Source organism: Polypterus senegalus, chromosome 5, assembly GCF_016835505.1.
Source record: "Polypterus senegalus isolate Bchr_013 chromosome 5, ASM1683550v1, whole genome shotgun sequence".
NCBI classification, from domain to species: Eukaryota; Metazoa; Chordata; class Cladistia; order Polypteriformes; family Polypteridae; genus Polypterus; species Polypterus senegalus.
Window position 1 is genome coordinate 153,398,566 of NC_053158.1, and position 15,329 is coordinate 153,413,894.

Sequence of the window (15,329 nt, forward strand, 5' to 3'; positions counted from 1 at the left end):
GAAATCTGCCATGCAGGCCGTTTTTGCCCAGTCTCTTTCTTATGGTGGAGTCATGAACACTGACCTTAATTGAGGCAAGTGAGGCCTGCAGTTCTTTAGACGTTGTCCTGGGGTCTTTGTGACCTCTCGGATGAGTCGCTCTGCGCTCTTGGGGTAATTTTGGTCGGCCGCCACTCCTGGGAAGGTTCACCACTGTTCCATGTTTTTGCCATTTGTGGATAATGGCTCTCACTGTGGGTCGCTGGAGTCCCAAAGCTTTAGAAATGACTTTATAACCTTTACCAGACTGATAGATCTCAATTACTTCTGTTCTCATTTGTTCCTGAATTTCTTTGGATCTTGGCATGATGTCTAGCTTTTGGGGTGCTTTTGGTCTACTTCTCTGTGTCAGGCAGGTCCTATTTAAGTGATTTCTTGATTGAAACAGGTGTGGCAGTAATCAGGCCTAGGGGTGGCTACGGAAATTGAACTCAGGTGTGATACACCACAGTTAGGTTATTTTTAACAAGGGGGCAATTACTTTTTCACACAGGGCCATGTAGGTTTGGATTTTTTTCTCCCTAAATAATAAAAACCATCATTTAAAAACTGCATTTTGTGTTTACTTGTGTTATATTTGACTAATGGTTAAATGTATTTGATGATCAGAAACATTTTGTGTGACAATCATGCAAAAGAATAAGAAATCAGGAAGGGGGCAAATAGTTTTTCACACCACTGTATATATGTATGGATATGTATATATATATATGTTTATATATATATACTGCTCAAAAGAATTAAAGGAACACTTTTTAATCCGAGTATAGCATAAAGTCAATGAAACTTATGGGATATTAATCTGGTCAGTTAAGTAGCAGAGGGGGTTGTTAATCAGTTTCAGCTGCTGTGGTGTTAATGAAATTAACAACAGATGCACTAGAGGGGCAACAATGAGATGACCCCCAAAACAGGAATGGTTTAACAGGTGGAGGCCACTGACATTTTTCCCTGCTCATCTTTTCTGACTGTTTCTTCACTAGTTTTGCATTTGGCTACAGTCAGTGTCACTACTGGTAGCATGAGGCTTATACCTGACCCTACAGAGGTTGCACAGGTAGTCCAACTTCTCCAGGATGGCACATCAATACGTGTCATTGCCAGAAGGTTTGCTGTGTCTCCCTGCACAGTCTCAAGGGCATGGAGGAGATTCTAGGAGACAAGCAGTTACTCTAGGAGAGCTGGAGAGGGCCATAGAAGGTCCATAACCCATCAGCAGGACCAGTATCTGCTCCTTTGTGCAAGGAGGAACAGGATGAGCACTGCCAGAGCCCTACAAAATGACTTCCAGCAGGCCACTGGTGTGAATGTCTCTGACCAAACAATCAGAAAGACTTCATGAGGGTGACCCAAGGGTCCCCTTGTCCTCTAATGGGCCCTGAGCTCACTGCCCAGCAGCATGCAGTTCGATTGGCATTCGCCATAGAATACCAGAATTGGCAGATGCACCACTGGTGTCCTGTGCTTTTTACAGATGAGAGCAGGTTCACCCTGAGCACGTGACAGAAGTGAAAGGGTCTGGAGAAGCCATGGAGAACATTATGCTGCCTGTAACATCATTCAGCATGAGCAGTTTGGTGGTGGGTTAATGATTGTCTGGGGACGATATCCATGGAGGGTCACACAGACCGCTACAGGCTTGACAAAGGCACCTTGGCTGCCATTAGGTATCAGGATGAAATCCTTGGACCCATTGTAAGACCCTATGCTGGTACAGTGGCTCCTGGTGCACGACAATTCCTAGCCTCATGTGGTGAGAGTATGCAGGCAGTTCCTGGAGGTTGAAGGAATTGATACCATTGACTGGCCACCACACTTTCCTGACCTAAATCCAACAGAACACCTTTGGGACATTATGTTTTGGTCCATCCAATGCCACCAGGTTGCACCTCAGACTGTCCAGGAGCTCAGTGATGCCCTGGTCCAGATCTGGGAGGAGGTCCCCCACAACACCATCTGACATCTCATTAGAAGCATGCACCGATGTTGTCAGGCATGTATACAAGAACACAGGGGCCATACAAAGTGCTGCGTACAATTTGGAGTTGCTGCAATTAAATTTTGGCAAAATGGACTAGCCTGCCACATAATTTTTTCACTCTGATTTTTGGGGCGTCTTTGAATTCAGGGCTCTGTAGGTTGATCATTTTCATTTCCATCAAACTATGTGGCATCCTTTCGTTCCTAACACATTACCCAGTCTATATCAGTGTAGATATCCAGGAGGATTTCTTTTTCCCATTGAGATCTGATGTGTTTTCAAAGTGTTCCTTTAATTTTTTTGAGCAGTTTATATATATATATGACAGCAACACTCATCACTCACAACAGTGACAAAACAATTACATTGACAATCATGTTACGTTATTTTCAAAATGTTTCCTTTTCTTTTTCATTACTTTTTTAACACACTACTTCTCCGCTGCGAAGCGCGGGTATTTTGCTAGTTAATTTATATAAATGTAACTATTCAGTAATAATGCCAAACTTCTCTGCATTTTAGAACTCTGCAACATCAATTTCTCCAAAATTAGGAGAAGTTTTTAATTGTAAATAACTCTTGTCATTTTTAGAAGATACTTGTAAAAGTTAAAAAGTTTACCACAGGAATACACTAACGCAACTACAGAACTTTTTCTGGCCTATATTTATATATTTATATCAATGGCTTTGCTGGAAATAGTTTAGATATACCTGTAATTTGTCTTTTATAAAATTCACACATTTATGTTCCTCTTCAATTTCTGAGGTAAGAGCTGTCGATTCTGTCATTCTCTGAATAACTCTATATAATTTGCGATTTATATATTGCATGCCTTTCAATATTCTTCCAGAAACACACAAAGCCACGTGTGTAGTAGCCTCAATAATAAAGTGTAACTGTGAGAACACATATTAAACAGTATTATTGTTTTTTTTATTGACTCCCTTTTCTCTTTTTCCAAAGTGTGAGTAATGATGATTTAGTAGTTAAGTTTAAAAACTTAAATAAAAGAAACAAGAAGATACATACCCAAAGAAGAATAATGAAACAGTTGTAATGTGTAAAATGTGATCATATATTAGCAGTTATTTATATGACAATTTAAATTTCTAGTGAAGATTACATAGTCATTTTTTTCCTTAAGTATTTTCTTTTTGGGAGAGTCAAACTAGTGCACCATAATGATGGAAGTTATGGTTATTCAACACAGAATTCAAGATGCTACAGTACATCATTTCAATCAAAAAGAGTTAATCTCCTCAGCTTTTGTCTGAGCTCTTTTTATTCCAATACAATTGTGATTTCATTGAAAAGATAACCTTTACTTTGAGGTTGAGAAAGGTCCCACAGTTTTCAAATTCAAGAGTCTATTTAACAAATAACAGGCTACATCGTCTAGAAGCGGTGCATTTTCGTAAAAGAATAGAAAATGTGCGACAGAAATGTACTACAAGACCAACAGCCTCAATTTACATAACACAAAATTAAGGGCAATTCAGAAAGTAGACAACAGTAGACCTAAACTGTTAAGGCACAGATGATGATAATAATAATAATCATCATCATCATTTCTGTATATTTAAAGAATGTTCTATGGGTTAAACGCTCTCTTCTATCTCATTAAAGAAACTTGCACTGAGCACAGAAGGAAATAAAAGATATTTTATACCATAGAAAAGGACTTGTCATCTTAACTGCCTGTTTCTTTCCTTGTATTTGCAAGAGACTCCAGTCTAAAGGATTTCCCTTGGTGTTATATGGTGTTATATTCCACTTCCAGACTTATTAGCAGTCAGCAAATTTGCATATTATAGCTAGTATCATACTATTATACCACACAATATAATCAACTTTCCATTACAACTAGCTCATTAATTGCATTACTGCATACAAGTGCCAGCCAATGATATTAGAAACAAACACAGGAGGATTATGTGACAGAGATAACTTTTACTTTTTTATACTGACAAAGAAGTGAAGAAAGAAGCAGCATTGTTCAGACTCTAAAACAGGGTATTAGCAGCTGATACTTTTCTACCTGTAGAATGCAGGAAAAGCATTTATTTTAGTTTACAAAGGTACATTTACATATCTTAAATGTATGTAAACATAAAATAGATTTAAAAACACATTAGTTAACTTATATGCTACAAAAACATTTAGATTTTTAGGTTATTTATAATGCAGTTCCTTTTAAATTATAATGAATTTTACTTAATTAACAATTCTAAACTGACCCTGTGCAAATGTGAGCGTGGATGTGGCTGCTGGTTCCTGCTTTGCACATAATGCTGCAGGGATAGACTCCAGTCTCGACACCCTTAACTGGATTAAGCAGAATTGAGAATATTATGCTATAATGAAAGGGGTTATGAATTTATCAGACATCTCACCTGTGCTTTCAAGATTGTGGTTTAAGTAATTCTGATTCTTGTTCGTTCCTGTTTGTGATACTGGAGGGCTAGAATGAAGGAAAAAGTTATGTACAAAAAAATGAATAGTGCTAGTTTTAAAAAATATTTTGCAAACTACTCTGACTCGTATTTCTTTGCAATTGGTGACACTGTCCATTGAAAAAAACTACTATAGGAAATCAGAACATTTGAAAAGTTTTTGGAAAAAATTACGAAGCTGTAAACCTAGTTGTAAAGATATACATGATTTTTAATACACTATGCAGTGTGCATAGTCTTTGTCAGAACAAAATATAATCATATTTTCCAGTAGCTTTGTTAAATTGTTTTCTGTCTTACAGAGTTACTAACTTACAAAGGTGAAAATTCCATCGCTTCAGCTTATCTGCTTTTTGAAACTCATTTCTATCTGCCTTTCTAATTTGCAGCAGGGAATTACTCTTGTACTCCAACACCTCTGTGTAAACATGAAGTATTAGTTAAAAAGAATGTTCAGGAAATTTTGTATCCTTGCTCATTTTGCCACTGGATGTTACTAAATCTTTACCTAAATTTTTATTTTCATTCAGCAAGAACAGGAATATGTATGAACAGGAAGGTTTTTAGAATCATTTAACATATAACTTTATCAAAGTTATCCAACTTACAGTACCCATGAGTGGAAAAATGAACAATCACACTGACTACTGCTCCAAGAACTGCAACCCAATTTGTTCTATAAGTAATAATCCTTCTGTCACTATAATGTAACCCATTCATAGTAAAATCCAGCTCAGTATGGGGTACCCATCTATTATGACTAGATATATGGCTTCCTCCTGTTGCATACAAGTGATGAACAATTTTTTAATTTTTAGCTGTTAATCCAATGTAGTCTTCAGTAATGACTTTCCACTGCAAGATAACATTCAGCTAAGCATCAGACAAAGTCCCAAAAAAGAGAAATATTGTATATACTGTATATATATTTCATCCTGAGATAAAATAATGAGATAATAAATAATAACCTTTACATGTACATATACACATGGATCCAATGTTATTTTCTCCCAATGTTGCATTATACATGTAGCATTAACATTCAGCTACAAAATAAACAACGGGTCTAATTATATATATAGATATGGAAATCTAATCAGTGAGAAGTTTTACCTTATTGATATGCTTTACTTTGCAAAAAATTTACTTGTCTTACTTGCAAAATGGCGAAATACTATGGGAAATGAAAAAAACAATAAAGCAAATACAACTAGGGGAAGATATTGTAAATTGTATAAAGAAAAAACACAAAGAGAAAATCAAGGATATGGTAATATGTGCTTACCTGTCAAGAGACCTGTCTGAAGAGGAGTCTTCACCACTTCCAAAGGGATCCAAAATCTACATAGACAGACATGTGTTGAGTGGAGAGTTAATTAATTTAAAGTAATCTGCTAGACAAGGCCATTTGTAATATAACATGGTTCAGATTAGATAAATACATACATAAAGACATGTACCTTTACATTTTGTGTTAGTTTAACTATAAATAGACAAACAGTAACTTGAGTAAATCTTAATCTGTGATAACAGCACATAACACAACATATATATAAAATAGAAACTTTTTTATATTTTAGTAATAAATGTTACAAAATGTAGCCTGATTTCCAAAGATCAAAGAAACACTTTTACGAAAGGATCAGGACTGATACAACAGCTTTTGTGGCGTAGTGCTAAGATTTGCTGTCTCAGAGCGCAGCAGGGGCAAAAGGTTTATTTTTTTTTCTTTTTAACCTTTGCCACTCTACCTGCCTGCAAGCGTCTGCTTTCTGCGTGCTGGGGCGTTTTTTTTTTTCTTAAGTAAAACGTTAAGTTTAAAATGTCGATTGCGGTTATTTCTGTTGATTAATTCATGCTTTTATTGATTATAGCTAATACTGTTATCAAGTGGTCGCTGTTTTTGCCTGTTGTATATAATTTATATAGCGTCTTTCACATCTGTCTCCACTCTCACTGCCCGCTTGCCTGCGTGCAGTGTGTGTCGATTGATATATGATTTAATGTATTTCTTTTTGACAATTCTCTGAATTGTAAAATAAATATACATTATATATAAAACGAAACTACTATATAGCTAATACTGTTATGTATCTGTCTAGTGCCTTCCCTATCTATCCATTTATCTAGTGCCTTTCACATGTGAATGTACACTCACTGCCTGCTTGCCTTTCTGCACCACCTGACATATAGTGCCTTTCACATCTATCTATCTATCTATCTATCTATCTATCTATCTATCTATCTATCTATCTATCTATCTATCTATCTATCTATCTATCTATCTATCTATCTATCAACTTCTGTCTGTGCATTATTTAGAGATCTGTCTGACAGTTTGTGTCTTACAGAACATAAAAATAAGAACAGTTATAAGGACACTTGTTCATGTTAATTGCAGTCACAATTGTTAAAAATATTTTAACACTAGAATTACCAGAGCCTACGAAAAAAACTCGTAAATCCGTCCCACCTTAAATCGCTTTTAAAATCGTTCACAGCTCTCCACCAGCGTCTTTTGTCATCTAAATGTGCTGATAAAAATCAGGCTGCAAGCAGCCGGCTATTCCATCCCCCCACCGACTTAGAACATGCACAAACTTCTCCCAGCTCATGCCTTGATTGATTTTCTGGGAGTGAAGTGGAGTTTTAGAGTGGAAATAACAGATCATTGTTTGGAACACATGCATTTCATGTCTGTTCTTTCTACAGTAATCTGTGTAAACACATTGTTAAAACAGAAAAGTTTTTTATATTCTACTAGTAGATGACAAAATGTAGGTATAAACTATATAATGTATGAAGCCTGAAGTATCACAGAAATACTTTCACAAAAGGTACAAATCTAACACAACAATTGCGCTTTTATGTTTTGTAACATTTATTACTAAAATATGTTTTAACAATGTGTTTACACAGATTACTGTACAAACGGAACACACATGAAATGCATGTGTTCCAAATAACAATCTATTATTTCCACTCTAAAACTCCAGCAGTTCAGTCACTCCCAGATAATCAAACAAGGCATGAGATAGGGAAAACTTAGTGAAAGTTCTGTGACGGTGGGGCATGGAATAGCCGGCTGCTTGATGCTTGTCTTAATCGGCACATTTAGAAGACAAAAGACGCTGGCGGAGAGGTGCGAACGGTTTTAAGGTGGGCCGGATCTACAACTTTTTTCATAGACTCTGGTAATTCTAATGTTAAACTGTCAGTTTCAACTGTAAGGAATGTAAACAGGAAATGGAAGGCCACAGGCACAGTTGCTGTTAAACCCACGACTGGCAGGCCAAGAAAAATACAGGAGTGGCATATGCTCAGGATTGTGAGAATGCTTACAGACAATCAATCCACAGATCACCTCCAAAGACCTGCAAGAATATCTTGCTGCAGATGGTGTATCAGTACATCGTTCTACAATTCAGTGCAATTTACACAAAGAACATCTGTATGGCAGGGTGATGAGAAAGAAGCCCTTTCTGTACTCATGCCACAAACAGAGTCGCTTGTTATACTGTATGTAAATGCTCATTTAGTCAAACCAGATTCATTTTGGAACAAAGTGCTTTGGACTGATAAGACAAAAACTGAGTTATTTGGTCATAACAAAAAGCGCTTTGCATGGTGGAAGAAGAACACTGCATTCCAAGAAAAACACCTGCTACTTACTGTCAAATTTGGTGGAGGCCCCATCATGCTGTGGGGCTGTGTGGCTACTTCAGGGACTGGGGCCCTTGTTAAAGTCGAGGGTCGGATGAATTCAACCCAATATCAACAAATACTTGAGAAATTTTGTATGGAAGAATGGTCAAAAATACCTCCATTCAGAATCCAGGCACTCATCAAAGGCTATAGGAGGCGTCTTGAGACTGTTATATTTGCAAAAGGAGGCTCAACTGAGTATTGAAGTAATATCTCTGTTGGGGTGCCCACATTTATGCCCCTGTCTAATTTTGTTATGATGCATATTGCATATTTTCTGTTGATCTAATTAACTTAATGTCACTGCTGAAATACTACTGTTTCCATAAGGCATATCATATATTAAAAGGAAGTTGCTACTTTGAAAGCTCAGCCAATGATCAATAAAAATCCAAAGGAATTAACAGGGGTTCCCAAACTTTTTCATATGACTGTATATAGCAGTACAAGTAAGCACACATATGCTTTGCACTTAACAGTTGCTTTTTAAACTTTTTCTCTAAATAACATGCTGTACTGTATTGTAATGGACACAGAGACTTTTGTCATATTCAATAATAATAATAATTATTATTATTGTTACTATATATCTGTCAGACATCTTTACCCAAGACAACTTTTTCGATCAGGATATCTTACAATTGTGTACATATTGTATACTGCACTTTATTCAGTTGCAACATCTTCAGGTAAAGCGGCTTGCTTTTGGTCACATAATGAGTTGGAGACAGGTATTGAACAGGAAACTATTTGGTTAAAGCTCTACAGATTAAGCAGATACTAAAGAGGTTAAGATGAAACATTAGCACAATAAAATGTCAAAGGGAGAAAAAGGAGGAAACAAAATGAGCCACCTTAAGCTCTTTCTTGGTCCACCTTGGATTTTACTCTTATTTTTTTCATGGATATCAGAAACAATTATCTTATGCTCAACTGCATTTTAGTGGGTTGTTAAACTTACATTTTGGTCTGGAGTCTCTGGAATGAATTCTCCCTCACTGTTAATGCTAGTGTAAGATCCTTGACGTGCAATTTGTTGTTGTTCTTCCGGAACACTCCCTGGCGGTGGTGAACTCCGACCTGTATGCAGAGATCCTAGACAGATCAAGATAAAGTAAACAATCACTCACAAGTTGATGAACTTTAAAATTTATAGAAACTGAAAAACAAAATCCATGAACCATTATAAAAGTATGATAGTTAAAATAAGTAGTAAAGAAACTGAAATTTGCTTCCAGCATCTATTCCTATTTAGAGTTAAAGCTTACCTGTGGAGTGCTTCCTTATTCTTTCTGTAGTTTTAAATGGAGAACCCTTTAGGTCTCCCATTGACTTTGAAATTCTCATGTCACGCTGCTTGCCCATTTTATTGTTTACTTGTAGAAACTGTAAACGGTAAAAACAAAATATACATATATATATATATATATGTAAATTTAACACTAACAATATATGTAAATTTAACACTAACAATGTGATGATGCAGTATATATCAAGGATTTTCATGATTGTCAATAGCAGTACTGATATGCTTTAAAGCATAACTTGGTACTCCACATTAAAAGATCTAAAGGTGTAAGAAGTCCTTTAGAATGAATTAAGTGAAAATATAAAGACAGATGTATGAGAATGACTCACATGGTTGTTTTTTGGAGTCTTTAGTAATATCCTCAGACTCTTCACAGAAGGGCATAAATCCAATGACAGAACAGCTTTTTCCAAATCCTCTTGGCTTCTTAGTGGGAGAAGTTGCTGAAAAACATGCTCTAGAGTGAGGCAAGTAAAACCAAACAGTACACACTATATATGGACACAGTTCTGACTATGTGCCCGTGATGCTAGAGATGCATTTGTTACCTACCCTGTGCTTGAATATACTTACTGAAGCATTTAACTGTGAAACATACTTTTGCATTTCTTGTTCTATATAAAATGTAATTTCTTCTGTATTTTAATGAAAGTAAAACATAAAAGTAGTCAGAGTCAATGCAGAAGCTGGAAGGAGATTTTACAGCAGACAAGCAATTTTCAAAATTAACTTCTAATCGTTGAACCTCTGTGACAATCAACTGATACAATATAATGGAATACATCACACAGTTTTCTCTTGATTCTTCAAAATTCAAATAAGAGCATGAATTAAACCTTCTCAGTTGTTATCTATCATCATAATGATTTTTCTAGTTATGAAAATATTTAATTCTAGAATCCCTGACGCCTATGAATATATTTGTAATGCCAGACCATCTTAAATTCCCTCTCACCTCGTCAGCAGCGTCTTAGTTTTGCAAATGTGTCAATCAGCACAAGCAGCAAGCAGTCTGCTATCCCATCCCCGACAGAGGCAACTGAAGTCAAGTCAGACACAAAATTCTCAGAGATGAAGTCTATAGGAGTTAGGTATCTGGAGTTGTATAGGGTAAATTATATATTGCTATTTGGAATATATATATATATATATATATATATATTTCATGTGTGTTTCATGTCGAAAACTACCTGTGTAAATGTAGGATGGCAGGAAATGTGAGGCAAGAAAAGATGAACACATAACAAAAACAGAAACTTTTTTCATGTTATAGTCATAATGACAAAATGCTGACATGAAGTGTATAATGTGTGAAGGCTGAAGTCCAAATATCAAATAAAAACTTTCACAAAACTTTCAACAACATTGTAACTTCAGGCTCAACACCAAATTATTAAGAGGGGGATATCTGAAATACTAGATGTGATAAAGTCCTAATAATATTTTGCAGGGATCTTTCAAACATGCTAAAAAGACATTCTTCAGAAGAAACCATGCATAAGGTTTAGTATTAAGAATTTCAAACAGGTACCTTCAATAAACTTATCAATACTATTATCGTGTATTCTGCCATGTACTGTGCTATTTAAAGCCAAATACCACAACCGCAACTCTGGTCTGTATTTTTGATCAGCTGCATCAATAACACTGTCGAAAATGAAAATAACTAAAAAGCAAGCACAGAATCAGCATCTTAAAACAAGATAGCCAGCACTTTTTAAAATGTATCAAGGGTAACATTTCAGTACAAGGTACAGTTTTAGACAAATGAACATTCAGCATTAGAGTAAGTTTAACAAGGTCAATAGACTTTGGCAATTTTTTTTTTCCATTTCTAGGACAGACAACTAGACACCTCTAAACATAGCCATATCTATGTATATACAGGTAAGTCTACGTGACCATCATCATCAGGTCCTTCCATGAAAACCCTAAATACAAAGAGGACTGTTTGACTTATGTTAGGTAGATTGCCCAGAGGGGACTGGGCGGTCTCGTGGTCTGGAACCCCTACAGATTTTATTTTTTTTTCTCCAGCTTTTGGAGTTTTTTTTTTGTTTTTTCTGTCCACCCTGGCCATCGGACCTTACATATTCTATGTTAATTAATGTTGACTTATGTTTATTTTTTATTGTGTCTTCTATTTTTCTATTCATTTTGTAAAGCACTTTGAGCTACATTTTTTTGTATGAATATGTGCTATATAAATAAATGTTGATTGATTGATTGATTGATATCAGAGCTGGTAAGCACCAGTCACATATAAAAATACTACTGTAATCATTTGAATTTACACCTTTAAATATTACCTCATTATTAGTATAGAAGAGGTCCATCTGTTGTCCAAAAGCATCAGTAACCTTTTGAATCAGCTCTTTCAGCTTAAGTGGCCTATTAAAATGAATAATTCTGCAATAAGAGAAAAAAACACATTTTAACATCTTATTAATAGAATTATACTGAAAGTAGACTAATGTGAATAATGATATAAAATGTTTAATGCATTCCTGTGATATTACACCTACATTACTATTATCTACTCACTCCATCTATGTTTTTAAACCTGCTTTATTAAGTACATCAGCAAAAAGAAACTAGTTACTGACATTTATTATTTTACTTCTTTCCACAATAAACTTAGACTGACTTGCTCAAACTGGCGTAGATATAAAAATATTATTAATGCATAATTTAATATAATGTCCATTCTGGACAGCATGTTGGCAAAGTGGTTAGCGATGCTGCCTCAGGGATGCAGCATTACAAGGTCAATTCTAGTGCTCAGTCATTGTATTTTTGAAGTCTGCATGTTCTTCCTGTGCCATTGTGTTTCCTCTGGGTGCTTTAATTTTTCTGCTATATTCAGAAAGAAATAAAGGTAGGCGAACTGGCAATTCTAAATTGGTCCTTTATGAAGGTGGGTTGCACACTCTGCATTTTGGTTGTAATAAAAGGTGCTCTAACGCAGATAGGTTAGAAAAAAATATGGAAGTTACATGCAACATTTTGCATGAACCTGAAAAAAAGTAGTTATTGTGTGATGCTGCTTTTAACAACCATCAACAACACAATAAAAAAGCATTGTTCTAGGACTGAACTGCTGCTTTACTCTTGTACTGCACTAATTCATTGATCCAACAGAATGATGGCACTGACTCTAACTTAAACAGGAATCCAAGTCACTACTCTCATCTAAGAAAGTTAACCACTCTTTTCCAGGAAAGGACCATGAATTCATATTTAGAGGTGTTGCTTTTCAAACCAACCATATCACAACTGGCTGTAAACCATACTGGTACGTGCAGGAAATCAGATATGATGATAAGATTATCTGCCTACTGGATAACTCTGAATCTCAGTTGAATTTAGATAATCTCTACTTGAAATTCACAAACACAAGACAAGACACAGCCTTACTTGTGTCCAATGTCCTGTCAAAGTAGATTTGACTGAATGCTTGGTAAGCAAACACAACTCTCTCTGGATAAAACAGGAACCAAATAGCATATACTAGTACTCCCAGTACACAATACCACTGCAAAACATCCTACATCCATTGCAAAACCTCCTACATCACATAAAGGGCCCAAAAAGCACATGCAAACAAGACTGCCAAACTTCCAGTACTGCTCATAGAACCAGGCAAATACAAGGAGCTGGCTCACTCCTCCATAGCCAAGTGTTATATACAATATTCCTCCTGGATCTAAAGTTTGGCTGTTCAAATGTTTCTCCATTACAGGACCCTCAACAAGCTTGTGGAACTGTAAAGTGAGTTTCAGCAGCAGGCTTTCTAGGGAGAATTAGGAGTGTGATCTCCCAGAAACTGAAGCATAAATGTAGCTCTCATTTTTTAAAAACAGAGACCTCAACCTCACTTTGATAGTCTCCTAGCACTGTTTCAGCCTTCCAAGCTAGAATGCATCTTCAACTTTTTAGCTGTTTTTAGCATTAGTATCATAATCTTGTCCACAATTTGTTCAATAATCACAGTGACCTCAGCCTTAGAAATAAGCCGGATCACTCCTAATGATCCTTGTACAGGCTTCCTAAGAGAACAGTGAAGCATCTAAGCTTAAGAGTTTCCAATGTGTTCTCAGGAGTGAAAAAGAAGGTTAACATAATCTTAAGTTATCATTGAGACAGAAGTACATTGATAGATTGCCATAACTTTTTTCAGGCTCTCCAAAAGTCATTCTTCATGTCCCTACGAAACTCTTCTCACCTCTAGTTCATCTTATGGTATTGATGACACCTATTTGGCCTGTTGATACCACACAGTCAAATCCAGAGACTGCTATCATTATATGGAAATGCTTTTTCTTTAACCTAATAGCTTAATTTCTTATATCATCACTTGTTTTCCATCAACAGGTCCCATCATTTTTCATCTACATGACCCTGCAACAAACCTTAAAGACTGAAGTCACAGAATCAACTGTAAGTCTACAGTACATCCCAGAACTACCCTCAACTGCAGGAGAAACATTTCTGCAAGTGAGAAATTAACTCACCATAAACAGATCCATTAGCCATTCCCAAAACAATGTCACTATTCATTTTTTTAAGGTGTGTCCAGAAGACCATCATTTTGATTGTGCCTGTTGTGCAACAAGTTATCAAGTGATAGCTGGGATCCTCAGTTTACTATTGAAGTGTCAAGGATTGCTAGAGATTGGCAGACACTACTGCAAAGTTGTTTACATCATACTCAAGTACTACTTAAATTCAGATTAAGCAAGCTGTTCTTCCCAATCATGCATCTACTAGTGTTGCTATTTATCATTACATTGTGTTGAAGTTTCCCTGCAGGACTAAAGGATGAGTATGTGGTAACCCTTTTGATCATCAAGCACAACATCTAAAAAAAGACAAAACTCTGCAAATAATTGTTAGATACTGTGAAAGGGTTTTCATCTGGGTAACTCAAAGTTAAGGTGAGGCAAACCACTTCTCCACAGGTATAAATTCCATCTAAATGATGCCCAGCCAAATGTCTCCCAAAATCCCTAAACCTACCTAAGCCTCATCTGTGGGAAACTTATAGAGTGTGACACAGCTCACAGTTGATTTATAGTCTGGCTCAAGGACACTGCTACTTACAGATGTCAACCTAACTATATCTAGTTTGTATTTTTCACCTTCTGCATAAATCCTGATTCCTTCAGAAAATGTTCACCGCATCCAGGTTTAGTAGCTAAAGTTTAATATATCAGATCTGCTCCACACAAGGTTTTCATAAGACTGACTTTGCACCTGATCTTAAGTGTTTAATAGTGGTGAGCTTACATTGCTACCCCCAGCTTGGTTAATGGGTCACCTAGAAACCATGCAATTTCAGGTGAAAACTACACTCAAACTAGCATAAAGAAGTGGAACTCTGAATCCCCGCATCTGGAGAAGACTTATCAGATTTACCAAGAACCTTACTTACAATTCCCAATTGATTAGTAATACTAATTAGCAATTCCAAAGCAAACACTACTGCACAACAGCAACTTAGCCAAGATTGACCATCCCAAACACTAGTAAGGGGTAAATCAGAAGCACATAAAGAAAACATGGAAAAAGATCAAACGACATGCCCCTTTGGACTTTCTTCCCATTGGCATTGTCCTTTTTTCTTCCAGTAAAGTGTCTTATAAATTTACTCATCTCCTGCATACCTCCAAAGTTCTCTCCATTTTCATTCCTCTCAGACATCCCAAAATGATCCCCCCATCCCTATCTACCACCAATGCTATCTCCAAACAATCTTGAAGAGCTGCAATATTCTCATGCTATACTCTATCAACTCTTACCTTAAAGAGGAAACAAATTTTCAACTTTACCAGAAAGA

General features: G+C 36.1%; 1 protein-coding gene across 1 annotated transcript in view; it reads right to left on the bottom strand.

Annotated features, from left to right (window-relative positions):
* Nucleotides 1-15,329, bottom strand: part of map3k22 (mitogen-activated protein kinase kinase kinase 22) — a 176,587-nt gene that overhangs the window by 54,028 nt on the left and 107,230 nt on the right. The window contains exons 5-10 of the mRNA XM_039753517.1: nucleotides 11,800-11,899; nucleotides 9,820-9,933; nucleotides 9,450-9,567; nucleotides 9,143-9,276; nucleotides 5,762-5,817; nucleotides 4,417-4,484 (exon numbers count right to left, since the gene is read on the bottom strand). Coding sequence (XP_039609451.1) covers nucleotides 4,417-4,484; nucleotides 5,762-5,817; nucleotides 9,143-9,276; nucleotides 9,450-9,567; nucleotides 9,820-9,933; nucleotides 11,800-11,899 — 590 coding nt within the window. The remainder of the gene's footprint in view (nucleotides 1-4,416; nucleotides 4,485-5,761; nucleotides 5,818-9,142; nucleotides 9,277-9,449; nucleotides 9,568-9,819; nucleotides 9,934-11,799; nucleotides 11,900-15,329) is intronic.